Source organism: Hyaena hyaena, unplaced genomic scaffold (assembly GCF_003009895.1).
Source record: "Hyaena hyaena isolate Hyena2069 unplaced genomic scaffold, ASM300989v1 scaffold_121, whole genome shotgun sequence".
Lineage (NCBI taxonomy): Eukaryota > Metazoa > Chordata > Mammalia > Carnivora > Hyaenidae > Hyaena > Hyaena hyaena.
This window is the reverse complement of record NW_024080753.1, coordinates 793,813-820,506: the sequence shown is the minus strand read 5'-3', so window position 1 is coordinate 820,506 and position 26,694 is coordinate 793,813. Positions and strand designations below refer to the sequence as shown.

Below are 26,694 nucleotides of genomic sequence, written 5' to 3'. Positions count from 1 at the left end.
AGGTACCAGGCTGACGGCTTTGGCTTTTCATTTAGGAATCTTTGTCTGAAGTGGAAGAAAAATACAAGAAGGCAATGGTGTCCAACGCACAGTTAGACAATGAGAAGAACAATTTGATCTACCAGGTGGACACCCTCAAGGATGTTATTGAAGAACAGGAGGAACAGATGGCAGAATTTTATAGAGAAAATGAAGAAAAATCAAAGGTAATTGTTCATCCTTTATCATCTCTTTCTCTGGGTCAGAAAATTCGAAGCTGCCATTTAAAAGGTGCTGCGCTTGATGGCGAGTGCTTCACACCTGGAGCCGAAGCTTTGCAGGAAACTGACTGTTCCGAGGAGGTTGACAGGCATGATCTATCAGGTCCTAAGATATTTTCCTTTTTATTTTTATTTTTTTATTTTTTTAATATTTTTATTTATTTCTAGGAGAGAGAGAAATGACAGCATGAGCAGGGGAGGCAGAAAGAGGGGGAGTCACAGACTGAAACAGGCTCCAGGCTCTGAGCTGGCTGTCAGCACAGAGCCCGACGCGGGGCTCGAACCCACGAACTGTGAGATCATGACCTAAGTGAAAGTCGGATGCTTAACCGACTAAGCCACCCAGGCGCCCCGATATTTTCCTTTTTAAAGTTTTATAAAAATCTATTGAATTTTCTCAAGGAAAATCTTATAACCTCACTTTCAGTGAGACAGTTCGTTTTGTTCTGTTCTTTTTATCATTTTTTAAGAGAATCTGTTTTCTAAATGATTAAAGTTTTTAACCAGTTATTTAAAAACAGCAGAATGGAGACTTGGGTCAGACATCAACAGATGCTTTCTTTAGAGATTTGTAAGCTATACTGTTAAAATGTACAGATGGAAAATGAAAGCCATGTCCAAGGTTCGTATTTGCCCTTTGGCACCTCCAGGAAACAAAGAGGGTTACAGTGTGACGTCAGTCCAAGCAGAGGACAAAAGGGTATTACTACCAAAATAGGAGTTGTGACTACGTTGCAAAAATAAAAAGCCTAGAAAATAATTTCGGAAATGTGCATTGGTGATTTGTTAGAAACATCAGTCATCTGAAGGGAGGGAAGTAGAACCTCAAAGGGACTGGCATGAATCCTGTCAATTCTAATAGAGATTTTTTCCCTTGAGGACTGAAGGTGTTCATTCCAGTCTGTTTTGGTCACGTTTACAAAGTGTTCAGCGTGTTTGCCAGGAGTCTGGGGAGGAAGGATGAACAGGCAGAGCGCTGGGGTCTTCGGGGCGGCGACGCCGTTCTGTAGCACAGCTCTGACGGGTGCGTTAGGCTCTCACGGAGACGTGTAGGATGCACAGTACCAGGAATGAACCTTCCACAGTTGTGGACTTTGGGCGGCAACGAGGTGTCAGTGTGGGCTTAGCGACTACAGCAGAGGTTCCGCCCCGGGTGGGGTGTTCGTACGACGGAGGAGAGGCTGGGGGTGGGGGTGGGGGGTTGGGGCATGGAAACTGTACCTTCCACTCAACTCTAAGAACCCAGAAGTGCTCTAAACAATAAAGCCTATTAAAAAAAGTTAGGCTAAGAAAATGTGTATCTACGTAAGTGGCAAAGAGCCTCCTGGGAATTGTCATATTGGATGACAGGGCTCGCTCTAGACTATGGTTTGGTGGTGTAGGTGATTGCCTCTGATTCTTCCTGTGTCTTAAGGGTCAGTTTTGGAGAATATGAACCGTCATAGTTTATGTAGAGCCCTCGGACTCCTTTTTTTTTTTTTTTTGCCTTCCCATCCTTTTTCACATCTATTTCTGGCCCTTTGCCTCTAGTAGATGAGAAGAAAATCTCATGGTAAGTATTTGCTGTTCAGTACTAAATGTCCTTGAGCGTTAAAAAAAAAAAAAAAACTCAGTGATTTAACTTAATAAGCAACTTTATTTTTCCCTTCTTTTTCTAAGGTCTAGAGATGTGTTAGCACACACAGAGCTGTGGTTTTTAATTTTTACGTAAAAAAAACCTTGTGCTTTTCAAATTTGAAAAATCTGTAAGCTTTTTAAATAGTCCGTAAATCTGCTTCGGGCACTGTGATGCCGAAGTCGTTGTCATAGCGCCTCTCTCTGGCCTACCCTCTCTCTGCGCCCTTCTTCTGCATAGATCCTGCCCTGTGTGGCAGAGGTTCAGGTCAGAGACCCACAGAGGGCTCAGCACTGAGGTATGTTTCCTGATAGGCCAGAAGGGAAGGGTGGAGAAGGACCATTCAGGTACAGCAACAGTGGTATTAAACAGGTTTTCAAAATGTCTTCAGTGTTTCCTAGTGGGATTATAATAACTGCATCTTAATTTTTTTTTTAAATGTTTTTATTTCTGAGAATGAGAGAGAGAGAGACAGCGTGAGCAGGGAAGGGGCAGAGAGAGAGGGAGACACAGAATCTGAAATAGCTCCAGGCTCTGAGCTGTCAGCACAGAGCCCGACGTGGGGCTCAAACCCACAAATTGTGAGATCATGAGCTGAGCCCAAGTTGGACACTCAACCGACTGAGCCACCCAGGTGCCCCAATAACTGCATCTTGAATATTGTCTCTCTACTTTCCTTGGGGAAGAATGCCTGGTTAGGAATGTCTCAAGTATATTAATCTTTTCTTAATAGCTATTTATTTTAGTAGGGGATTCTTTTTTTTTTTTTAGCTTATCTGAAATATTTAAAAAGTGTTTTGTTATAGATTTTAAAAATACAAAAAAAAAAAATAGACTATACTGAACCCTCTTAAAACCCATCACCTACACCCCCAACAACCATCAGTGCATGGTCAACTTTACCCTGTCCACTTCCCCCCCTCCTCTTCCTTGAGACAAGTCCTCAGGGTCTCATTTTTTAAATATCAGTTTAGGTATGGCTCTCCAAGTGATATGGACTGGACTCCTTCTCTTTTTAAAACATAACCACAAGATCATTTCACATCTGAAAAATTAAGAATAATCCCTTCATACCATGTATCCAGCCATTGTTAAAATTTTAATGGTTTCAAATGACCTAAGTTGTTTTCTTTTTTACACTTAACAACGACCACCAAGGTTCCAGATAAGTTCCACACTTTGGTATTAGTTGTCATCTCTTTTAAGTCTCTTTTTATTTATCAGTTTTCTTTCATCTCTCTCTCTCCCCCCCCCCCCCTTGCGATTTGTGTGTTGAAGAGACTGGATTGCTTGTCTTCATCAGTTTCCAACAGCCGTGGGGGTTTTGCTGCTTTATCCCTATGGTGTCTGTAGTGTGTTCCCTTTTCCTCAGAATTTCCTGTGAACAGGTAGTAAGGTTGCGAGGCTTCAGCAAATACGGGTGCAGTAGTTTGGGCAAGTCTGCTTCCCGGGTTCTCCCCCTTCAGGAGGCCCCGATGTCCGGCTCCTTCGTGGTGTAGCGCTGGCGCCCGGGGCTTCCTTCTGTTGGTGGGTCGGGGTAGAAAACGGCTTCATTTTCCTTTTCCTCTGTTAGAATGGCCCGGGGCTGTAATTCCCCTAGCGTGTGGTTCAGTTGTTGGCTTTTTTTTTTTTAATTTTTGAGAGAGAGAGACCGCGTGAGCAGGGGAGGGTCAGAGAGAGAGGGAGACACAGAATTCGAATCAGGCTCCAGGCTCTGAGCTGTCAGCACAGAGCCCGACGCGGGGCTTGAACCCACGAACCGTGAAATCACGACCTGAGCTGAAGTCGGACGCTTAACCGACTGAGCCCCCAGGCGCCCCAGTTGTTCGCTTTGAAGTGCACAGTTGAGGGTGATGTAGGGGTGCGGCCAGCCCCACTTGTAGGCACCCGGGCCTGCGCGGAGGAACTCCGTGTCCCTTAGCTGCGTTCCCGCGTCTCCCGCCCCCTCAGCCCGAGGGACACCCCCCGCCCGCCTGGGCGCCCGCTCCAGCGTGGCGGGTGCGGTTCGCGGGGTGCGGGCCGCGTGGGGGGGGGGTGCTGCCGCACACGGTGGAGCGCAGGCCCCCGTGCGGCCCCCTGGCCCCCGGCCCCGGGTGCGCCCGGGAGCGGCCTTGCTGCCCTGCGGCCGGGAGCTCGGGTCGCTCGCACCCTCGCCGGCACCTGTCTGACCGCTTCCCTAGCCATCCTGGCAGCTGTGGTGTTGGTTTCCGTTTTTCCCGAAAACTGATGGTTTTGAGCATATTTTCACGTATTTATTGACTCTTTGTATAACATCCTCAGAACACAATATTCACATCTTTTGCCTATTTTTAAATTAGGTTGTCTTTTTATTATTGAGTTGTGAGAGTTTATATATTCCGGCCACAAGTCCTTATCCGATACAGCCTAGAACATAATGGAACATGTCATTATGGAGTCAAGAATTTGAGCATTTGATGATCTGCATTCATTGTAGCTTTTATTCTTAATTGATTTTCAAACTGTTCGACCTTTTAACTACTATGATTTCTGAGTAACTCTGACTCACCGGAAGTCTCCTTGTTTCTGGGTAAATCCTTGGCTACCTGGCACAAGAAAGGTCCCAGGCTCCTGGGTCGGATCCTGCTCCAGCCCCGGAAGCGGCTGTTTGTGCCGGGAGCCCGGCCGCCCTGGGGAGGGTGGGCCTGCCCCCTCGGGCTCACTGCCAGGGTGGTCGACGCTTACAGGCTCTGGGGTGGCCACGGAGTCAGGACGTATCTCCGTGGGGCGTTGTGCTCCTTTGAAAGTCAAAATACGTTCTGAATTGTCGCTGGTGGTTCTCGTTCCCATTCAGGAACCTCCTTAACACCCGCAGGCCTGTGCGTCTGCCGCCGCCGGGTCCAGGTCCCCGGGGGTGGGGGGGTGGGGGGGGTGGTGTGTGTGTGTGTGTGTGTGTGTGTGTTATGTTCTGTCCTCCTGGCCCCACCCTGTGTCCCCACCAGTGTGTAATTACAGTTCGAGTTTTGTGCTCTTCTGTTTGCTTGGGGTCTACGAAGCCCAAACATTGTTTTTAAAAGTTACTCAAAATAGGCTCTCTCTGTGCTTATGCTGCTAACCGGATAGGTAGTTAGGTTCACTGTATTTTATGTTCAGTATTTAGGAATTGCTTTAAAAAGTTTTATCTTTAAATTATTTTTGCTTTTAACCGTAGTAAATAAGGTAACAAAATTTACCACCTAAACCATTTTGAAGTGTTACAGTTCAGTAACATCAAGTGCATTCACACTGAGAACTTTCTCATCTTGCAAAACTGACGCTCCTTACCCACCACACAGCAGCTCCCTTCGCCAGGCCCTTCCTCGGCTGGCAAGCCCCCCTCTGCCTGCCCCGAGCCTGGCTGCTCCGGGGTCTCACACAGGGGATCTTCCAGGGTGTCTTTTTGTGACCGGCTTGTTTCACGTAGGGTAATCCGCCCTCTGATTTTACCTGTGCTGTGTAGCCTGTATCAGAACCAGCCTCCTGAGTGATATCTCCCTGTCTCTGTGTTTATCGGTTCCTCTGCCTGCGGACGCTTGGGTTGCTTCCATCAGGAATTGCTTTTTGAATTTCATTTTGTTGTAGTTGCATATTTACACGTATCTGAAGTCAAAGAAAAGATATTCAAAGAACTCAGTCTTCTATCTCTGTTCATCTCTTTTTCTTGAAGGAATTCTTCAGTTAAATGGTTTATCATTCCATCTTCTTAACTTCAGAAGCTAGATCTATTTTGCTCTTCTACACACACACACACACACACGTGTGTATGTTTTTATTCCCCCCTTTCTTGGAAAATGGTAGCATACTGTAAATACCTTTCCACACCTTGATGACTGTGACCTTAGGATTGGAGGTCTTCTTCATTCTCTTCTATTATTACACAGTTATTCTATTGTGTGTGTGTGTCCTGTAGTTTATTCCACCAGTTCCCCATTAATGGACATTTGAATTGTTTGCAGTCTTTTGCTGTTAAATTTATTCCTGCAAAAGTGACATGCTGCATAAGTCCTTTTGCATTTTCGCTGGCCTAACTATGGGAGTCGTCAGTGCGGGTTTCCTGGGTCTGAAGGTCTGGTAATTCTGCTGGATATGGCCGGTTCCCCTCTGTGGTAGCAGTGATCCCAATCTGGACTCCTACCAGAATGTGCAGGAGGGCCGGTTCCCTTCCCATGGTACTTTCTGGAATATGTTGCCAAGGTTTTGGACCAGTGTTTCAGTGAGACATACAGTTTTAATTTATTCTCTATGATCATCTTTTTATATTCGGAGTGATTGCTGTTTTCTCTGTAAACTGTCCATTTCTTTAGACCATTTTTCTATAGAGTAGTTATTTTTTCTAACTTTAGAGGCTCTATATAGAGAGGTAGTAACCTTTTGTCTCTGATGTAAGTTGTAATTTTTTTTTTTTGTAGCTTATCATTTGCATTTTTACTTTTCTCAGAGTGCCTTTTGCCATCCAGAAGTTTGTATGTCGTCTTACTTATTACCCATTTCCCCTTCTTGCTTGTAGATTTTTGGATTCTTTAGTAATGTTTCCCCTACTCTTTGGTTATAGGAATCCACTCATATTTTTCTCCAGTAACTATTTCCTTCCTTCCCTCTTTTTCTCTCTCTCCTTTCTGCGCACTTGCAACCCCTTTGCACTTTGTCTCGGGGTAGAGTGTGAGGTGTGGTTCCCGTTTCCTGTTTCCATTTGGATGTATGGTTGTCCAGGGTCACAACATAACGTCTGTCTTTTCTCATTGATTTTAGATTCTCTTTCGGTTTTGTTGTTTTTTAATATATTTGACATGTAACTGGGTATATTTCTGGATTTTCTGTTCTGCTTTCTGTGTTAATAAGCCATTATAACATTGTTTTAATTATGTGGGCCATATATCTAGTAAGGCTAACTTTCTTCTTTTTTAGTATTTTTTTTCCCCTGGCTATTTTTTCTTTTGTTTTTATAATCATCTTCTGTAACTCTGATGAGGAAAAAGAAGAGCTTAATGTCGTTTTTACTGGGACTGCATTAAATGTGTAGATTTATTTGGGGGGAGGACTGCAATTTTTATGATCCTAAGTCTTTTTATCTAGGAAGATGGTACGCCTTTTTGTTTGTTTAGTCCTACTTCTTTGTCTTCAGGGGTGTATATTTTTTAGCATTTATTTATTTTGAGAGAGAGAGAGAGAGACCAAGAGAGAGGGAGAGGGAGAATGTGGGGGAGGGGGAGGGAGGGAGGGAAAGAGAGAATCCCAAGCAGGCTCCAGCCTGTCAGTGCAGAGCCAGACGTGGGACTCCATCCCACGGACCTTGAGATCATGACCTGAGCTGAAAGCACGAGTCGGGCACTTAACCGACTGAGCGACCCAGGGCCCCCAGGAACATTTTATGTAATTTTGTTCAGATTGATTTTTGGGTATTTCCTCTAAGTTTACATTGTATTTTTTAAATTTAGTTTTTGAAAACGTGTTTGTTATATTTTCTCTCTAGATTATATTTATGAAGATGATTGAATTTTATATGTTAATTTTGTAACCTGTTACTTTATTAAGTCATCTCCGTGTTCTTAGTAATTTGGCCATTGATTAGTCTGGGTTGTGCAGATGTGTTCCTAGGAGATGAAAAGCGTTAGTTTTCCAAACCTCCGCACAGAACACAGAAGCTTTCTAAGTTCCTGTGCGTGGGAGGTCCACGTGTGTCCCTAGAGGCCACCACCCACCTGTCGCTCGGTAGACAGCCCAGTGTCCGGGTGCCGGTCTCTGTGCAAACCGTGTCGCTTGTGTGTCTCCAGGAGCTGGAGAGGCAGAAGCACATGTGCCGAGTGCTGCAGCACAAGATGGAGGAACTGGCCGAAGGCCTCCGGCAGAGAGACGAGCTCATCGAGGTGCGTGCCCGGGGCGGGGCGGGCGCCTGCCTGTGACACCGGGGTGGGGGTTGTCGGGATGGAAGGGCGTTGAAAGGCCACGGTTTCTTTGTCTCTTCGTACTTGGCTGCACCCTAAAATTTCACGCACGCTAGGTACATAAAGTCGGGCTTCAGAAAGGAATGCTACCGTCGAAGCACCCCCCGTTTCCAGAGCAGGAGCTGTCGTAATGGTCCCTTACTCGTTACACCTTCTTTCCTACCGGGGTCGTAGGAAGTGGGCAAAAGGGAAAATGACGAGTCCCGTTACTCTTGGGGACGTAGTGGGTGTGGTCCTTGAGACGTGATTCTCGGGGGATAAGACGTTTGGTCCTCACCGAGGTGGAGGTTTCTGGCGCACTGGACGCAGAGGACTAGTCAGGACCCCTTCCGTCCCAGGAGGCAGAGCTCGGCGATGCCTCGGCTGTGCCCGGGGAGGAGCCCTGAGTGCCGGTGCCAGCGCCGGTGCGTCCCCGGGGTGAGGGTGGGGGTGGGGGTGCTCCCGAGAGATCTTTGAGATATTATGATCCTGCCGTTCCTACCCCCTCGTGAGCATCTCTGATCATCTTTAAATGTGGTTTTTTCCCCTTGAGGTGTTTTATGAGTGTCTGGGAAGGGACCCTGCCGCTGGCTCGGGGTGCCTCTCCGAGGTGTCTGAGGTCAACAGTGGCGATGGCACAACAGTGATTGCGGGAAGGCCAGCTCCTCGTGATCCCCGGGCCATGCTCCCCCACGGGCCCCCCCCCCCCCCCAGGGACCGGCCTCACCTAATCCCTCACCCTGTCAGTGACTTCAAAACCATTTCATAGGGGAAAAGGAATGACTACTTTTTTTATCCGTGGATTTGTGTTACTGTTCTTGGTTCTTGAGAATTGAGTGTAGCCTGGGGCGCAGGCGGAGTGTGTGAATCTAAACGTGGCGGCACTTAACCCGAGAAAACCCCAGACCACATGTGAGGTTAGTTGTCCTAGTTTTCTGTGTCTGGGGCGGAGCGTCTGACTGCGGTTTGCGTCCCGCGGGTGCTCAGCCGTTACGTGCGGCCCTTTCCTTGTTTTGTCCTTCTGTGTCTTGTGCCCGGGTGCCAGCCATTTGTCAGTTCTTCTTCTAATTAAGGTATACGCTTCTCCCCATTTTTTACTTGAAAAGATACTAAAGCTGCTTCGGCAGCTGCTCCTCAAACTCAGGAGCTTAAGAAAGAACTGGCGAAGTGTTCTAGCTTTTAATCTCATGGCTGTGCTTCAGAGGAATTGTAATGCTGATTCCTGGAAGTGTCACCCTGGTTACTCTACAAGCCAGGGTGCTGGATATACACACTTCAAAAACTTTAGTTTTGGGAGTTTTCATGTCTAGAATTGACATCTCTCAGACGTGAATACCATGTTGACATATAACTGACAAACCTTGCATGGGACAGAAGAGTGCTTTAGGTCTCGCCTGGTTAAGCAGATAAGAAATGCCGAAGTTGAGAAAGTAGGAGGTGGTAATTTACCAATAATTGTTCAAAGAAGGAAAACCTGTCAAATACAACAAGGTATGAAGGGAGCCTCACTGCCCGAGGAGAGCAGCTAAGAAGGGCTAGATGCTGAGTTCCGGTTTTTCTAAAAACTGATAGGACTGTTTATTCAGTTCATGATATGCTTGCCGTCGTAGGTTCTGCTGACAAATTGAGAATGATTCAGCTGAGATACGGCTCTCTTGCAGTTTGTAGTTCTGCTTAAAAAAAGTTTAAAACGGCTGCTTGTTCTCTGTGATAAGGATCACTTGTTCACAAGCAGATCTGCGTCCCCCCGGGAAGGCCAGTGGCTCCACGTTTGGGGAAGAACAGTTATTGGGGGAGGCGCACACAGAGCTGCCTGGCTTGTGGCCACGTAGCTGTGGTTGGAGGGTGACTCGCCATCTCCCTGTGGCAGGCCAGCGGGGCTCGTGTCGCCGGGACGTCATCCTTCTCTGTTCCTGGTCGTCACACTTTCCTTCCCCCTTTCTAAAGTGTCTTCACCAGCTTCATTCCTGTTCTCTCTGCTTCCCTCTGACCTCCGTTTTTCCTTTCTGCTTTTTTTTTATTACTTCTCTCCCCTCTTCCTCTGCAGGAGAATCAACGAATGCAGCAGAAAATAGACATCATGACACAAGAGGTGTTTGACCTCCAGGAGACACTTCTTTGGAAAGATAAAAGCATTAGGGTATGAGATGGAATCGGGCTTTGGTCTGAAGCCCCTTGAGGAGGAACAGAGCAATATCATTTAACTTAGAGATTCCTAAAAATCCGTCCTTTGGTTATTTTTGAGCATTTATACACTGAAATGTGAATAAAAGCAGTAGAAGAAAACAACTTCCAGGGGGAAACCTGATACTGTGCCTGGAAAGAACTCTTCTTTCTAGCTGCCTCTGGGCTTGTGAAACCTGCACGTAGGGACTTTCTAGGGAAGTTTCTTTCCCCAGGATTCTTATCCAGAAGCAGCCACAGGCGTTAATTCAGACTTGGGGTAACTTGATACCCTTACACTGCAAGAATTTTGGATGAGGAGCAAGAGAACAGTGAGTGGGGGGTAGAGGACAAGTAATTAGCACCCATAAATCCTTGGTGGAAAAATAGGAGATTAGCATCATTGCAGTCACGGCAGCGGATCGGAATGTACGGTTGCCAGAGCCGCCCGACTGTGGCGTTGCCTCTGATGGTAACCCCGCGACCCCCCAGGGCAGGGGCCCCAACAAGGAAGGGCCTCCAAGTAGGTGCCAGGTACGCAGGAGGCTGAAAACTTCGCACCAGTTCGCCCCATGACAGCCCTTTGACACGCTCCCTGTCTCCTGGCGTGAGCTGTCCTGCAGGGGGCGCTCCACCTGCCGTAGCTGCCAGCGAGGGGCTGTGGGGATGAAGCAGAGCGAAAGAAGCCCTGGTCCAAGAACCTAGTGGAGAAGTCATGTTCTGCTTGAGGTTTGGGGGTGGGGGTGGGGGGATCCCGAGAGCACGTGTGGGAGACCCAGGATGAGGGGCCTCCGGTCCGTGCCCTTCCTCCCTTGTTGGGAGGGCTCTCCCTCCCTTTGGGCCTGGCCTCTTAGTAACAGTCACATGGGAAACAAAATTACCTAAGGGTTCCATAGACCAAAAGTTTTAAGGAAATAAAGCTAACTTTATTTAGAGTTTCTGATATTTAAATATGGAGCTTCCAAAATTCCACCCAGAGTTAAAAGAGCCTTCTGGAAGATAAATTAACAACAGTTAAGAGTTTTGAAATTTTGATTGTCAGCTGCTAATCTCCTTTAAAGTTTTACTTGAGGACTTGAAAATGAGATGTGAAAAATGTATGGCACAAGGAGTGGTTTGCAAAGTGTAGTTGAAGTCTGGTCAGTATCCAGAATGGCCTTCTTTTAGGCCCCTCCCTAATTTTCTTTAGCACACTAGGTCCATGCTTTCTATTTTGTGTCATTATCTTAGTATTTAAACTGATTATTTTGGATCAGCCATAGGAAAACCGCAAAGCACACAGTCCAATAAAAGAGCTATTCAGAATAAAACAATTTTTTTCTACCAAAAAGATCTGCTCATAGTTCAGACACAAATTATTTGACTTCTAAATTTTCCTGGCATTATTGACTGAGCGGCCATCTATCTTCTTTCTGTATGGTGTATAATGTGTTCCTCTGGCTTGTTTTTTCAAAGTTACACTTAAAAAGCTTTTTTGAGGTGGTCGTAGGCTCACGGGCAGTTGTGAGCAGTAGTACGGAGGGCCCCGTACACCCTGTGCCCGGCTCTCCCCCAGTGTAGCAACTGGCAGAGAGTCACAGACGGGGATCGACCTTCGGAGGGCCCCGTACACCCTGTGCCCGGCTCTCCCCCAGTGTAGCAACTGGCAGAGAGTCACAGACGGGGATCGACCTTCACGTCGGCAGATCAGCACCCAGGGCTCCCGGCTCCCCTTCAGTGGCCTTCCCTGCTCTGCCTCCCTCACTCCTTCCCAGGCCCTGGCAGCCACTGCTCTGCTCTCCTTTCTGTCATTTTGCCATTGTGAGACCTGGCCTCCTACAGCAAGTACTGAAGCCTCTGGGGCCGTGTTTCCACACAGCACAGTTCCTGGAGGGTCCCCTAAGCCGCATGTACCGGTAGCTGGTCCTGCCTCTGACTTTTGAGGAAAGTTTCTAGACTGTGGTAAAATACAAATAACATCAAGTTTGCCACTTTACCCAGTGTTTGGTGTTGAGTTTGGTGGTACTGAGTACTAAGTATATTCACCACCATCCGTCTCCAGAGCTCTTTGACATGCGGAACCAAAACTGTGCCCTTCAACACCCCCGCCCCCCACCACCACCTCCGTTCAGCTCTCCATCCCTGCAGGCTGACTGCTCAGGGCACGTCCCCCAAGTGGAGTCGGACAGTCCCGGTCTTTCTGTGATTGCCTTATTTTCACTTGACATCAGGCCCTCCAGGTTTCTCCGAGGTGGGCCAGGCGTCAGGATGTCCTTCCTTTTTCAGGCCGAATGATAAATGTGCCGTTGTTCATATGAGCCACGGTCTGTTCACCCTTTTGTCTGCTGGTGGACACGCCCTTGCTTTGCTTCCACCTTCTGGCTCTCGTGAATTATGCTGCCGTGAACATGAGTTTGCAGATGCGCCTCTGCGACCCTGCTTTCACTTCTCCGGCCGTACGCCCAGGAGCGGGACTGCCGCGCGGTGCCCACAGCAGCGGCGCTGTGTTACCTGCAGCGCTGCGTAGGCCTCCGTTACCGACGCGGGTGCTCTGTGCCTCTGACGGCCGTCCTTGCATGCCCTTGCATGCCCTCCCTTGACTCACCCACCCGTGCCCTCGTGTGCCCTCCCTTGACTCACCCAGGACGCGTTTTCAGCAGTGACTACCTCATGCACCACTTGCCTCCAGCTTCATTTTCAAGATTTCAAGTTAGTAACTTCATAGAGGAACATGGCCGTTATTCTCATGCTAGAGCTTGGTTTTCTTTAGTTCTTCCTTTACTGATCCTTGTGGTCGTGCTCACAGCCCGAGGGCAGCCCCAAGTGCCAGGGGCCCACGTGTAGAGTAAGTGCGTACAAAGGACTTCTCCATCTCGATGGCCCCGTGTGAGACTCCCGACCCGGCAGAAGATATTTCTGCCCCCGTGTGATTATATGGGGGCAGCCCGTTACCCATGTCTTCCAGGCGCCTTGACACTAGAATTTGAGGTTAGGTCAAGGGCAAAGAATTATTTAGATCTCCACAAGCCTGTACTTTTTACCCTAAGAAAAACATCTGCTGTACGAGCTCTTATTGAATGCAAACACAGGGTGGGGGTTTTACGGTCAGGTACCACGGAGGGTTTCGGATCTGCCGTGAGGACATTTGCTCCAGCTATAAGGTATTCTGGTAGTTTCCAAACTTTGTGGTGAAGTGGGAGAACTTCTAGGATGTATTTTATTTTCCCGTCCACAATTATGGTAAGATGAAGTTAAAAAAGTCCGAAAGTAAAGCTGTCCCCTGCCAGAAGACGTGGGAAGAGGAGCAAATGGCATGGGTTAGGGTTAGCTAGCATTTGCTAGAATTTCCAGTTTCAGCTTGGTCTGTTCCCTGAGAGAGCCAGGATGTAGCGGCGGTGACCCTGACCCGGCTGCGTGTTGGCGCGTGGCTCACCGTGCACGCAGCTCCCAGTACCCACAGGCTCTGACCCGGCCGAGGTTCAGGTGGCGACAGGTGGGAAGGTATTGTTTGTGCCTTTGTGTCCCAACGCTGCGTCTGCTCTGATGGAACGGCCTGGTGACATTAGCTTGACGGCCGGGCAAGTGCCTCACGGTCCAGAAACTCCGATTACTGACTAGTGGGCAGACTCGAGACACACCGTATGGTGCGACCGTACAGTGCTGAAAGGACAGTGGGTCTGACGCTGCGGTTTGGGAAGGAAGGACCAGGACTTGCCCTTATAGACTGCTTTCCCAGCAGCATCTGAGATGGCAGATCGGAAGCATAATTGTGGCTTTTTTAGGGCTGTGATACAGAAAAATATGCAAAGGCTTTGGAGCCGAAAAGAACTGGATTCATTTTCTGGCTTTGGCACTTGCGGGGACTTCAGGCAAAAAATAAATATAACCTCTCTGGGCCTCAATTTTCGGACCTGTGAAATGGGGATAACATAAGGACAGGCTCTATAAGGGAGAAATTCCAGCTGTAAACATAGCAGGGCACATGTACGTCTTTCTAGCAGCGCCTGCTGCCTAGTGGAGCCACGTAGAAGGTCATGGCCAGCGTCTCATCTACTTACTGCCAGTTTGGGTGCCCAGTAGGAGTCTACCGGTTTAGGACGTTGTCCAGTCGGTGATGAAGCAGTCAGCTCATTCCTAGCCCAGTAAAGCGAGAGGAGAGTCACCTGTTGTAGTTTAACTGCTTGGATTGATGGGGTTGTTGGTAGAAAATAGCAAATATACGAACACACGTGTAGAGAGAAGCTTTTTCGAAAATCATCTGCCCATCAGGTGTCTGCGTAGACTGCTAGTCTGGGTTATGTCCTTACCCGGAGCCAGGTGTGGTTTGTCACTGGTGACCCCAGTGTGGGCCTGCTTCAGTGCCCGTCATCCTCAGCTCTGCCGCTGAGAGACTGAGGCAGGGGCGAGGGGGCCCCAAGTAAGTGGAAACCGTGGTGGGCTTTTCCGGAGCTTTCCCCGACCCTGGCGCTGCAGCAGTGCCCACACTGGGCAGCTGGGAGTTTTTCAGACGGGGAGTCTGAGGCGTAGGTAAGTCGGGAGTCGCCGGCACGCAGAAGCCTGAGCCCCAAGCCCATGTTCTGCTGCGCTGCTCCGTAGGTGGGCTCTATTTATTTTGTCAGTATTTTGTTTAGGAAGGTGGTCAGAAAACCAGATGATTCTTAATTGTATTTGATTAACAAAAAAGAAGCAGGTCGGTGGGGAATCTCTTTGGAGGTTAGCTATTTTGAATTAAGAGGTATTTGAGGAATATTTTGCCACAGTGCTTGGAGAACAATCACTATGGCCAGTGTTTCATTAAAATACCTTGTGCATACTGGTGACTTTTCTTCCAGGGCCATTACAATTTTCTGAATTAAATTTTTAAATTAATTTTTTGAATTAAACTCTATTCTTGAAGTGTTCTGTTAAACATGGAATGTGTTTGTATTGGTCACCAGATGAAGATGTAGTAAGGAGTCCGTAAGGAAAACTCCATTTTAATATTATTGCTATCTTCCTCTTCCTCTTCCTGGCCCCCCCCCCCCCCCTCCCCCCCCCCCCCCCCATCAACTGGGAAAGGAAGATCAGCTCCTGCCCGATGTGATAAGCATGCTTTGGTGAATTTATGCACAATTAACCCGCTTCTGTTAAAACTCTCCTGTGAAGACGTGAGCCCCTGTGCTTCCTCGCGTGTCTAACTGCCCGTTTCCAGGCTTTTGCTGCTGTCGTGTCTTTCGCGGCCTTTCCGGTGTGTGTTGGAGCCCGGGGCCCTCTGCTGCCTCTTCACTTGCTCTTCTGTGCCGTTCTTTCCCTTGCCGCCCTGTCTAAACCCAGGCCCTAGAGAAACAGAGAGAGCGCATGGCCCGCCTTAGCAGTGAGCGAGATGCGCTCACAGAGGAGCTGGCCGACCGCAAGGAGGCGGTGGAGACGGGAGAGGTACGTTCGCTTCCACCTGCAGTGCAGGCCCCTCGCCGCGCTGTCCTCCTAGCCCAGCACAAGCCGCGTTCGGGCTTCGGTGCAGAGTAGGCGGGAGCGGCCATTCCTTCCACAGAGCTGGGCTCCCTGGACGCGGTTCCGCCCAGGTGCTCTCCGCGCAGTCGCTCTGCCCCTCCCCGACGTACCGCGTGCGTGCGAGCCGGTCGTGACGCTGGGTTCCCTTCTCCGCAGAAACACGGCTTGCTTACGGTCTCTGACGGCACCCCCAACGGTGAGGTCGGGCACGAGCCCGCGGCCGGAGCCATCGCCGTGGTGTCCCAGGAGGCCGCCCAGGTGCTGGAGTCTGCGGGGGAAGGTCCGCTGGGTAAGGCCCCTGCTCCCCGCGCTCGGCGGTGCCCCGCGACACTGCGGCCCCTCCCCTTCGTCCCCCGTCTCGGAGAAGGAAAGCAGCACGAGCGCCCCTATGACGTTGATCTAAATCCTCAGCGGGAAGAAATCTGGACACATGGTCTCCAGGCATCCTTGACCTTGGGGAACCAGCACCTGGGTCAGTGGAAGGCCCCTGGGTGGAGGCACTGTTGGTGGATACGCGTGGCTTTTTTACTTAAACGCGCACCTTCCTGGGAGAGAGGCTCCCCACCTGCAGCCCGGGGAGCCTTCCCAAGTGGGCCTGATGCTCTGCTTCCTGGACGCTCCGCTTTTCTGCCGTGGCCCTCCTCCCGACGCCCTGCTCCTCCTCCCCAGGCCGTGCTCCTCCTCCCCACGCCCTGCTCCTCCTCCCAACGCCCTGCTCCTCCTCCCCACGCCCTGCTCCTCCTCCCGACGCCGTGCCCCTCCTCCCCACGCCCTGCTCCCCCTCCCCACGCCCTGCCCCTCCTCCCGACGCCGCCGTGCCCCTCTTCCCGACGCCCTGCTCCTCCTGACGCCCAGCTCCTCGTCCCGGCGCCCTGCTCCTCCTCCCCACGCCCTGCTCCTCCTCCCGACGCCTTGCCCCTCCTCCCCACGCCCTGCTCCCCCTCCCCACGCCCTGCCCCTCCTCCCGACGCCCTGTCCCTCCTCCCGACGCCCTGATTCTCCTCCCGACGCCGTGCCCCTCCTCCCCACGCCCTGCTCCCCCTCCCCACGCCCTGCCCCTCCTCCCGACGCCGCCGTGCCCCTCTTCCCGACGCCCTGCTCCTCCTGACGCCCAGCTCCTCGTCCCGGGGCCCTCCTGCTCCTCCCGACGGCGTGCTCCTCCTCGCCACGCCCTGCCCCTCCTCCAGACGCCCTGCTCCTCCCCCCGACGCCCTGCCCCTCCTCCCGACGCCGTGTCCCTCCTCCCCACGACGTGCTCCTCCTCCCGACACCCTGCTCCTCCTCTCCATGCCCTGCCCCTCCTCCCGACGCCCTGCTCCTCCTCCCCACGCCCTGTTCCTCCCCCCGGGGCCCTGCTCCTCCTCCCGGGGCCCGGGGCTCTCCGCCACCGCGTTTCTTAAGGCAAGAAGTAGATGATCAAAAGACAGGCCTTCCAGAAGTGTTCTTTTCTGGAGCAAGGCTTCTGAGCATCTGCGCCTCTTCAATTTAAGCCCTTGAGACTTTAATGACACCTGTCCCGGGAAACCCCACGATGCCCGTCCATTCGCTCCTCTCAGATCCTGCCCTCGAGGTTGGGGAAGTGGCACAGACGCTCTGTCTGCTCTGTCGTCAGCTCACTTTTTTATTTAAAGGGATCTTTTGTTTCCTTTTGTTTCATGTACACGTAGGCTTCCCAGAGGAGTGGAGCTTTGTTCACGTTAGTGAGCGTGTTCCCTAAAGCACAGAATTGCAGAAGCAGAGACTCGGAGAGAGCAGAGATGCGGGCCGGGAGCCGCTCTGGGAGCAGGGGTGGGGGGGGAGGGGCTGTGTGGTGCGTGAGGCCGGGCTACGCGGGCTCCCCTCCGCTGTTTGGACGGTGCGGGGGAAGCCAAGTGCCCCCACGTAGCCGTGACCCTGGCTGTGGGAGGCGCTGGCCCAGTGTCGGCTGCTGCTTTCCTCCTCTACGGTCCTCTTCAGTCCAAGTTCCAGCTGTTTTTTGTTTCTAATTTTTTAAAAATGTTTATTCTTTTTGAGAGGGAGGGGGAGAGAGGGAGACAGAATCGGAAGCAGCTCCAGGCTCTGAGCTGTCAGCACAGAGCCCATTGCGAGGCTTGGGGCTGAACTCCCAAGCCGTGAGATCATGACCTGAGCCAAAGCTGGACGCTTAACCGATTGAGTCCCCCAGGCGCCCCCAGGGTCCAGTCTTGAAGGCCGCCCTTCCCTCAGGCCGACCCTGCATCCGCACTCAGGTTGGCCCTTGACTGCCTTTGGCTCAGAGTCGGTCCCCAGGTCCCCCCACTAGCCTGTGTGGGCCTTCGTCTCCCCGCCAGGCCCCTTCTCCCCCGCGGGTTTGCTCCCATGAGGCTGCATCCAGCCTGCGGGAACCCCCCCACGACTCGAGTCGTTTGCCTCCTGGTAAAGGCTTGCACGTTTTTGAAACAAGGAAGTGATCTTTATACTTTGGTTTGTCTTTAAATGGAAAATCACTGCCCTTGGGAGCAAACGTTGTATTTAGTGCCTTGATAACTATCAGTTATGTGGAAATATTTGCTGAGTAATTAAGTACTTTTCTTAATACCATGAATATAAGCCTTCATTTCTTTCAGAGCTCTCTCAATAGAGAGCTATGAGTTGTTTATCAGGTAATGTTGGCTGTTTTTGACTTTCAAGAATTATTTTCAATTGTTTCAATACGTATTTCATTACAAATTTGGTTTACAGCCTTTTCCAATTTTTTTTAGATGTCAGGCTACGAAAACTTGCTGGAGAAAAGGAAGAGCTTCTCTCACAGGTAAAGGTCCACTGCTCCGTCGCTGGAAGGTGGCGTTAGTCACAACGGACGGAGTGGCAGGGGGACCCGTTGGCGAGTTACGATGCACACACAAGAGAGACGTGCTCACTTCAGACATCAGTACGCCAGCAACACTGGGAGGGGAAGAAGATAATGCGCGTTTTGTCTCTTTGTCGTTTCCTGGTGTTTTAAAACACTGTATGGGACACGGCGCCCAAGGAGTGAAGTAGCCGTCCCGAGCTGGCGCTGCGGCCTGGAGGAGCCCCCTGCCAGCCCCGCACCCTCGTCCCTGGCCAGGCCCGCTGGGTTGGCAAATTCTTCCCACACGTGCTGTTCTCGGGCGTCTGCGTCCCACACGCTCTGCTGCTTCTGGGCATTCGCTGTGGAAGATCCACTGGTCCCCCATCCTCCTCCGGAAGGACCGCGCACCCGGCCTGCGTCACTTGCCGCGGAGCCTCGCACGCTCAGGGTGCCCTCCCTCTCCCTCAAGTCTCTGGTCCCCACAGAGTTCATGCCGTGGCCTTTCTTTTCCTTTGCTCGGTTTCCTGTGTAGTTATGACCAATTGGGCTACAGAGTCTGCAGCAGTGATTAGGTCTGCTCTTAGCATTTTCAAATTCACCACGTATTCTCTCAATTCCACTTCTTTTTTTTTTTTACTGTTTGTTTATTTTTGAGAGACAGCATGAGCGGAGGAGGACAGAGAGAAGGAGACATAGAGTCCAAAGCAGGCTCCAGGCTCTGAGCTGTCAGCACAGAGCCCGATGTGGGGCTCGAACCCACAAACCACGAGATCATGACCTGAGGTGAAGTCGGACACACTTAACCGACTGAGCCCTGAGGCGCCTCTCAGTTCCACTTCTTGATTCTTGCAGCACTGACCTGTCCCCTGGGAACTTAAGGGCCTGCCCCCTCCGTGCAGAGCTGGAGTGCCCTTCATCGCCACCTAGGCTGGGATTCCCGGTTTGCAAGGCCTTATGACTTCCTCTTTTTTTATTCTCTTTTTGGTTTATTCCTCAGTAACTTCCTGAGAAACGGGTAGATAGGCTGTAAATTTTTCTTAACCTTGGAGGATTGAAAATGTCTTCATTTTACTCTCACTTGATTAGCAGAAGTCTTCATGACCGTCATTTTGCTTCATCTTTTTTTTTTTAATTAAAGTTGCCTCATTGTCCTCTGGCTTCCAGTATGGCGATTACAGACGTCAAGGGCGTTTTGCGGTTTCATCCTCTGTACGTGACCCCTTCTGTAGAGCCGTCTCTGGCAGTTTATATCCTGCTTCTCCCTTGGTGTTGGGAAGTTTCCCGGTGACGGGGTTCGGACTTGTGCTGCGTGGCACGGGCGCCTGTCACTTCTAGGAGTCCCACCCTCCCGTCCTGGGGAAAGTTCTTCACCGATTGCTCCCCTCCCCCCTTGCGCCGCTGTCCTGGACAGACTCCTGGTCCGTCTCAGGTGTTTAAGGAGATTCCGCTGTTGAACAGGCACCATTCCAGGCCTTGGGCGCCTATTTCAGTGAACAAATCCGTTAGAGGATTCCCGCCCTAGCGGGCGTACGTTTTTGTGGACGGGACCACGCGGTGAGCAGCACACGTATGAACACGTAGGTCAGAGGCTTGTGTGAACACACACACTGGATGCGTTTCTCTCACCGTTTCACGACCTGGGTGCAGGCACGGCGCGTGGAGTTGGGCTGGGCGGGCCGGGGGGGTAACTGGGAGAGGAGGTGAGCGCGTGTGCGGGGGAGTGTGGCTAACGATGGCCCCAGGAGAAGGAAGATGGCAGGTGCCAGTGGGATTGAAGGGTTTGGGGCGTCTGAGTCCTGAGAGACGGCGCTGGGAAGATCAGGAGCAGAGGTTCCGAAGAAGGTAACGGGCTACACTTGCCCGGTGGCGGGTCTGGTCAGACTGTGAGCGGGCCGTGAGGGCAAGAAGGGATAGACGGACGGCCCCGGAGGGAGGTGTTCTGGAAACGGACTTCAGTCGGAGGGGAGATCCTCTGTGCGTTTTGAAACTGCCAAGCTGTTCTTGAGGGGGCGGGGCTTGGGAGCCACTGGTGAAGCAGAAGGGGCGCCGGTGGCGATGCTGGCAGCAGGGGTGCGGGATGGAGGGGAGGTCAGGGGGGAGGAGCTCTAGGGAGCACCGAGGCCGAGCGGTTGGGCGGCCGCACGAAAGCAGGTCATGTGCTGTGGTCTCGGGCTCAGTGGCGGGGGCGCTGCGGACTTGATCTCCAGAAGCCGGAGGGCCGCAGAGGGAGGCGCTTCTGGGGGCGGCGAGCGTCTTTCTGCCGCTGCGCTAGGTGAGGAGGCCGCTCTGGGGGAGGAGGGTGCGGCGACCCCAGTTCCAGGCTTCGGGGAGGGTGAGGGCGTGCGGACGGAAGCGGGTCGTACAGAGCCCTGTGCGGGAGAGTGGAGGCGGCGTCTGGGAGGCGCGCGTGGCCTCCGCGCTCGGCACGCCGCGCTCCCTCCTCGCCGGGTGGGCGTCTCCTGTCCACACTGCCGGCTTTATCTCCTGTCGCCTCCGGGTTACTTCCTCTGTGGCGCCATTAGGAGTAAGCTGCCGTTGGGCTCTGTAGCCAGACTCAAAAACAGATTGCCAGTGATTTCCGTTAATATTTAAGTTTTAATGTTAATACGTGATATCTGATTTACGATTTTAATTAAATGTACTTAATATTTGATATGAATTTAAGTCTTAATGTTTAAGCTTCCTAAATATTTAACACAACATCCAACCTAATTCTAAGGCAAGACAAAGACCTCTAACTGCCCTTGGAATTTTATTAGAAATGGAATTTTGGGGGCGCGCATCTTTTGATTTCAGCTCAGGCCATGATGTCAGGTGTGAGGTCAGGCCCCGCTGGGCTTGGCGCAGAGCCCGCTCGGGGTTCTCTGCCCTTCGTGCTCTGCGTGTGCCCGCCCGCCCGCCCGCCCGCCCTCAAAATAAGAGAGTTAAAAATAAAAAAGGAATTTAATAAAAGTGGTAAAGACGCCGAGAAGACCTGCTGTCCCACCGGCCCCCACGAATGACGGGCCGGGCGGTGACCCGTGACGCGCCCTCTCTCCGTTCAGGTGCGGAGGCTGAAGCTGCAGCTGGAGGAGGAGCGGCAGCGGTGCTCCCGGGGCGAGAGCTCGGCGGCCGAGCTGGGGCTCCACAACGGCGCCGACCTGCAGGTCATCGAGATGCAGAGTAGGTGGCGGGGCCGCGGCAGGGAGGCTGGGGGCGGGGGGGGGGGGGGGAGGCAGCCCCAGGGCGGCGTTTCTCTCGAGGAGCCGCGTTCCGGAGCTTGCTTCGGCCTCAGCGCCCTGCGCGCAGGCCTCCGCACGCTCGGAGTCGGTGCCGGGAAGGTCGGCTGCAGCCCGTCAGCTCCCCAGGGCGCGCTTCCTGGTGCCACTGCCGTGGACGTGTCGTGGGGGAGGGGTGGATTTGGAGCTAACACACTAACTAAAACTAAAGTTTCAGAACTTTGCCAGCGGTTTCCTCATTAACCCCGTATCTGTAGATGGCGTTTAAAAGAAGGCCGCGAAGTATTCAGTTTACCTGATGCCGTTTTTCTTCTTTGCCCCCTTGTTTTATTCTTTTTTTGTTTTTTAAATTTTTTAATGTTTATTTATTTCTAAGAGAGAGAGAGAGAGAGAGACGGCGTGAGCAGGGGAGGGTCAGAGAGAGAGGGAGTCACAGACTGAAACAGGCTCCAGGCTCCGAGCTGGCAGTCAGCACAGAGCCCGATGCGGGGCTCGAACCCATGAACCGCGAGATCATGACCTAAGCGAAAGTCGGACGCTTAACCACTAAAACCGCCCCTGTTTTATTCTTTTTAAATGTTTAGTTTGACAGAGAGGGAGAGAGAGAATCCCAAGCAGGCTCCATGCTCAGCACGGAGCCTGATGCAGGTCACTACCGCACGATGGTGGCCTGAGCCCCTGGCGCCCCGACCCCGTGTTGTTCCGAAGGGCCCGCTGTGTTGCAGTGACCTCCGCGGCCGGGGAGGGCCCAGCGGCCGTCCGTGTGCAGTTAGAGGCCGTGTCATTCACAGACGGCAGTCAGCACTTGTTTCACTTTGAATAGTGGCTTTTCTGATGACTGACTCTTAATACTGATTTTTGAGGTTAGTGTCATTTCCTTCATTAGATACCTGTTGGGGCCCCTGTGACACTTCCTGTTCTAGAAATACTTGGGCGTGGATGGTGGATGAAGGCCGGCGTGAGAGGCAGGTGGTGACGGTCGCCGGCCCGGTACAAGGGGCGGGAGAACCTGGAGACGGCAGGGGGGTCTGAAAGAGATTGGCCTAACGCAGCAAATGCGGAGGGAGGCACGGCGCGGGTGGGCACGGCTTCCGCGCGCACGCTCCTGCCACAAGCCCGGTGTCACACGCCTGAAAACAGGAGGGAAAGGGACGTTTACGGGGAGGAGGTGAGCCCACTGCGGAGAGAGGAGGCTGGGCTGGAGAACCGCAAGCCCACATCCGGAAGCTGGTTTTGGAGCCCAGCAGTAGGAACCGGTCCCTCCCTGAGCGAGGGGCCTTCGCGGTGACGGGTTTCTAGCCCGCTACCTTCAGGCGACGTAACTAGGTAGATGGGCCTCTCGCTGAAGAGCATGTAAGTGGTTGGGACTTCAGTGATGCGGAAAAGCCGAAGAGTTCTTGGGGAGCCTGGGCGGCTCCGTCGGTTAAGCTCAGGTCATGATCTCACAGTTCATGAGTTCCAGCCCCGCGTCGGGCTCTCTGCTGTCGGCACAGAGCCCGCTGTGGATTCTGTCCCCCTCTCCCTGCCCCTCTCCCACGCGTGCGCGCGCGCTCCCAAAAAGAAACATTACAGAAAAAAGTTCCTAGGTAGGTTAGATTTGGTTTATCTCCTGTGGGCCTTACTCATGCCCTGTATCATTTCAGAGTGATTTTTGTTAAATTTGGTTTGCCGGAGGGAGTTTATCTAGACTCCTCATTTTAACTGACGCGCCTCTTAGGTCAGAAGTGCAAGTAAGGATTGTAAGTCCCCCCACCAGATCCCCACACGCCACTGAAGGGCAGTCCCCTCAGCAGCCGGTCACTAAGCACAGAGACAGACCGCAGGCGGCATAGCCGGGTCCCCTCTCCTTTCGCATGTATGTTGCCTTCAGAAAGCACGATCAGTGTTAAAAAAGACACTGTAAATCAAAGCGACAGAAGGCGACGTCACAGCTGGCTAAGGAGAGTGCCGACGGAGGTTGCTCCGGTGCGGGGTCCCTGAGGTGAGGCGGGAGGGCACAGGAGCCGTGGGCAGCTGACCGAGGTGGTTAGGGGCCACTGGTGTCCCCGTGGGGCTCCCTGCTGCAGCACGTTCGGTCTCCATGCACCACGGGTGAAGAGGCCTCTTCCATCTCCCAGGTCGAGGGACGCTCGGGTCAGGTGCTTGAGCTGCCCCGTGGGCATCCACGTCGGGTCTCGGAGACCGCAGAGTCCTTGCCCTGGGTGTCCGTGCCCGACGGTCACACCTTCTCTCTGAGATGGGTCCATCGCTTTCTTCTCTTCCAGGAGATGCCAACAGACAAATTAGTGAGTACAAGTTTAAGCTTTCAAAAGCAGAACAGGACATAACCACGTTGGAACAAAACGTAAGTACTTCCGCAGCCTGGTGCCAAGTGGTCTGAAGTCCCTTTGCAGCGGCTAGGCGGCTAAGTCCGCGGCTCCTGGGTCCCCCCGGCCGCCCCTGCAGCTGGCGCTCTGGCGGAGCTGTGTGTCAAAGACGAGCGGCGGCCGAGCGCGCGGAGGCCCCGTCAGCCGTCCGCAGAAAGCTAGCTGCGGTTCGGTTTCTTCCAGCTACTTTAAGAGACTTCAGGAAGCCTCTTGGTTTGAAAATCCCTTAATCTACGTTTCAGGAAGTCTAAAAGCCTTTCCGTCTAGTGTGTCTCACCCTGCGGTGTTCCGCTGGCGCTCAGACCGCGTGCTCCTCGCAGGGCTGACGTGGGAGGCTGGCCCTGTGCGGGCCCTGCCGCTGTAACCCTCTGGGGACCCGTCCTCAGCTATAAATAGCCGTTGGGTTCGGAGAGGCCCTGTGAGTGGCCGTGAGGGGACGACTGGGGATCTGTGATGACGCCGTGTTTCCATCGTGGCTGCAAGGAAAGGGCCCCCGGTGCCGCTCACCAGAGGCCCGCGTTCCCCTGTCGCAGGTCAGCCGCCTCGAGGGCCAGGTGCTGAGGTACAAGGCGGCTGCGGAGAACGCGGAGAAAGTGGAAGACGAGCTGAAGGCGGAAAAGAGGAAGCTACAGCGCGAGGTAGCCGCTTTTGCGTGCCCAGAGGGGTCCCGCGCCGCGGGAGGGGTTGAGTGCTGGGTCCCCCCTCGGGGAACAGCTGTGGAGTCCCTTACTCCTCCGTGTTGGTTTTTGACCCACACGGTGACCGCCATTTGCTTTATGTTGGTCGATCAGAGACTAAGAGAAAGGACGGCTTTCCCTTCGTTTAAGGCCGGTCTCTTCCTCTATGTCCTTTCTGTGACTGGCGCTCAGCGTCCCTGCTCGGCACCGCCAGCAGGCGGAAGGGAGACGAGGCCGGGTCGGCAGCGCTTGCGTGTCGCGGCGGGGGCGCGGAGGCGGCGCTGGGTTGTGCGTGTGACCGGGCTCTCCCTGTGTGCAGCTGCGAACGGCACTGGACAAGATTGAGGAGATGGAGATGACGAACAGCCACCTGGCCAAGCGGCTGGAGAAGATGAAGGCCAACAGGACGGCGCTTCTGGCCCAGCAGTAGGCGGCTGCCCTCCGCCGGCGCCGCCCCTGGGGTCCCGCGCAGGGGCACTGACTTTCTGTCCGTTGACACGAACCCCCTTCAGTACTGTTTGAGTTTTGTCATTGAAATAGCCACCTTTGTATTTTATAATTTATGAGAGAATGAAACAGGTTTGAATCTTCGTGAATGAACACTTTGGATTTCGTCTGCAATGTGATTCTAGACTAAGAACTGGTCCGTGCTGTTTCGATTTTTTATTTCCGTAATTTTATTTCTGTAATTTTAGAATCAGGCGAACTCGCCGCTTCCCCCGGCCGCCGCGGGGACGGGGCCCTCGGAGGCCTCGGCGCGGGCTCTGGAGGACGGCGCTCCTGCGCGCCCCCGAGATACTTGGCTGGAGACCTCGGGAACCCAAGTGCCTTCTCCACGGTGCGGTGCAGACTTCGGTCCTCCACGGCGGCCAGAGAACTTGCCTTTCGTGTCACATAGCGTTTCTGTCTTAGTGAAGAAACCAGTTCACACGTGGGGAATGTATGTTTCACTCAAATTTCTATGTTTGGAGGAAAAAGCCTTTTTTTGTAAAATATTTAAATTTATATAAGAAAATGTTAGAAAAAGATACGGGGAGTGTATATCAAACTTGCTTCAGTGCGTGTGGCCGGGAGGTCCAAAGCCTGGCGCTCTCACAGTAAGAGGAAGCCCCTTCGTCTTTGACGTCACCGGTGCCGTATCTCATGTCCAGTGTCCCACCTGCTGCTGATCCGTGCAGGGAGCCCCCCCCAGAGCCCGGCGGGAAGTCGGCCTGAAGACCCTATTAAATGCACCCTCTTGCTGACCACAGTTGGCTGCGGACGCGTTCATTTTGTCACACGGGCAGCCACGCCCCTTAGGCTGCCCTCGTCTCTCCTGCTCACGGAAACAAATCTAGAATATACAGCATTTTAAGAACTTCAGTTTCGTCCGTGACGATACCCAGTGGGGGAAAAGGCTTTTGTCGCGGAGCTGCTCCGCGGGGTCCGTGATTCTCTTTTGCCCCCAGGGTCCAGGCTCCTGGACGTGGCTGTCACATCTTCAGAAGCAGCCCTGGGGGAAGCGTAATGAGTCAAGGGCACACGAGAATAAAGTTAGACGTGGAATTAGATACTAAAGGTAACTGGAACGTGAAGGAAATCTCTGCGATTGGCCCCCTCCCCCGTGTCAGAGCGGCTGGCCTGTTGTTGTTCATCACGGAATCCGTTGCTGGGAGTGGAGGGGACAGCCTATCGATCTCTTCTGCAGGTGGGGGCGGGGGGGGCGCCGGGAGGGCGAGGTTCCGGTCCCTGAGGGGGAGGGCCCCACAGCTGGAGCCTGTGGGGAGACCCTGCCTCCCTCCGTCCCCAAAACCGGTCTGGGCTGCTCAGCCCGCGCCCCGTTGGGCTCATGGGAGCGGCCGCTGAGACGCCCTGTCGACTTTTTGGAAGGTCCATGTGGTAGAACCTGATGTCACTCCTTTTGTGACACAACAGATCTGTCTCTTCCAAAGAGGCTCCACCTTTTCATTCCGTCCGTGGAACGTTCTTCACGGAGTCTCGTAATCGGGATTTTACCTCAGAACTGTCGGCGTTCTTCCTGTGCGCGCCGCACGTTTCTGCTAACACAGGCCGGCACTAGAGGCACCACAGCAGTGGCACCTGCGGCTCAGGTTGGTACGTTTACACCGTCCTTCAGACAAGAACAGCGAGAACTTTATCTTCAGCTGGGAGGATTTCTATCCGTTAGTAACGGAGGCTGATGTGGAACGCGCACCAGTTCCAGACTCGGTAAGCACT

General features: G+C 52.7%; 1 protein-coding gene across 11 annotated transcripts in view; it reads left to right on the top strand.

The window, feature by feature from the left end:
- LRRFIP2 (LRR binding FLII interacting protein 2) overlaps positions 1-25,726 on the top strand; it is a 100,622-nt gene extending 74,896 nt beyond the window's left edge. For 5 of the 11 annotated variants that reach the window (XM_039237243.1, XM_039237233.1, XM_039237234.1 and 2 more), the window contains 10 exons: positions 36-206; positions 7,644-7,736; positions 9,841-9,933; positions 15,249-15,350; positions 15,582-15,714; positions 18,146-18,195; positions 21,261-21,378; positions 23,699-23,778; positions 24,334-24,438; positions 24,797-25,726. In XM_039237243.1, coding sequence (XP_039093174.1) covers positions 36-206; positions 7,644-7,736; positions 9,841-9,933; positions 15,249-15,350; positions 15,582-15,714; positions 18,146-18,195; positions 21,261-21,378; positions 23,699-23,778; positions 24,334-24,438; positions 24,797-24,907 — 1,056 coding nt within the window. In that variant the 3' untranslated portion in view covers positions 24,908-25,726. The remainder of the gene's footprint in view (positions 1-35; positions 207-7,643; positions 7,737-9,840; positions 9,934-15,248; positions 15,351-15,581; positions 15,715-18,145; positions 18,196-21,260; positions 21,379-23,698; positions 23,779-24,333; positions 24,439-24,796) is intronic. The other 6 variants (XM_039237240.1, XM_039237239.1, XM_039237242.1 and 3 more) reach the window with 4 other exon arrangements.
- The last annotated feature ends 968 nt before the right edge of the window (positions 25,727-26,694 follow it).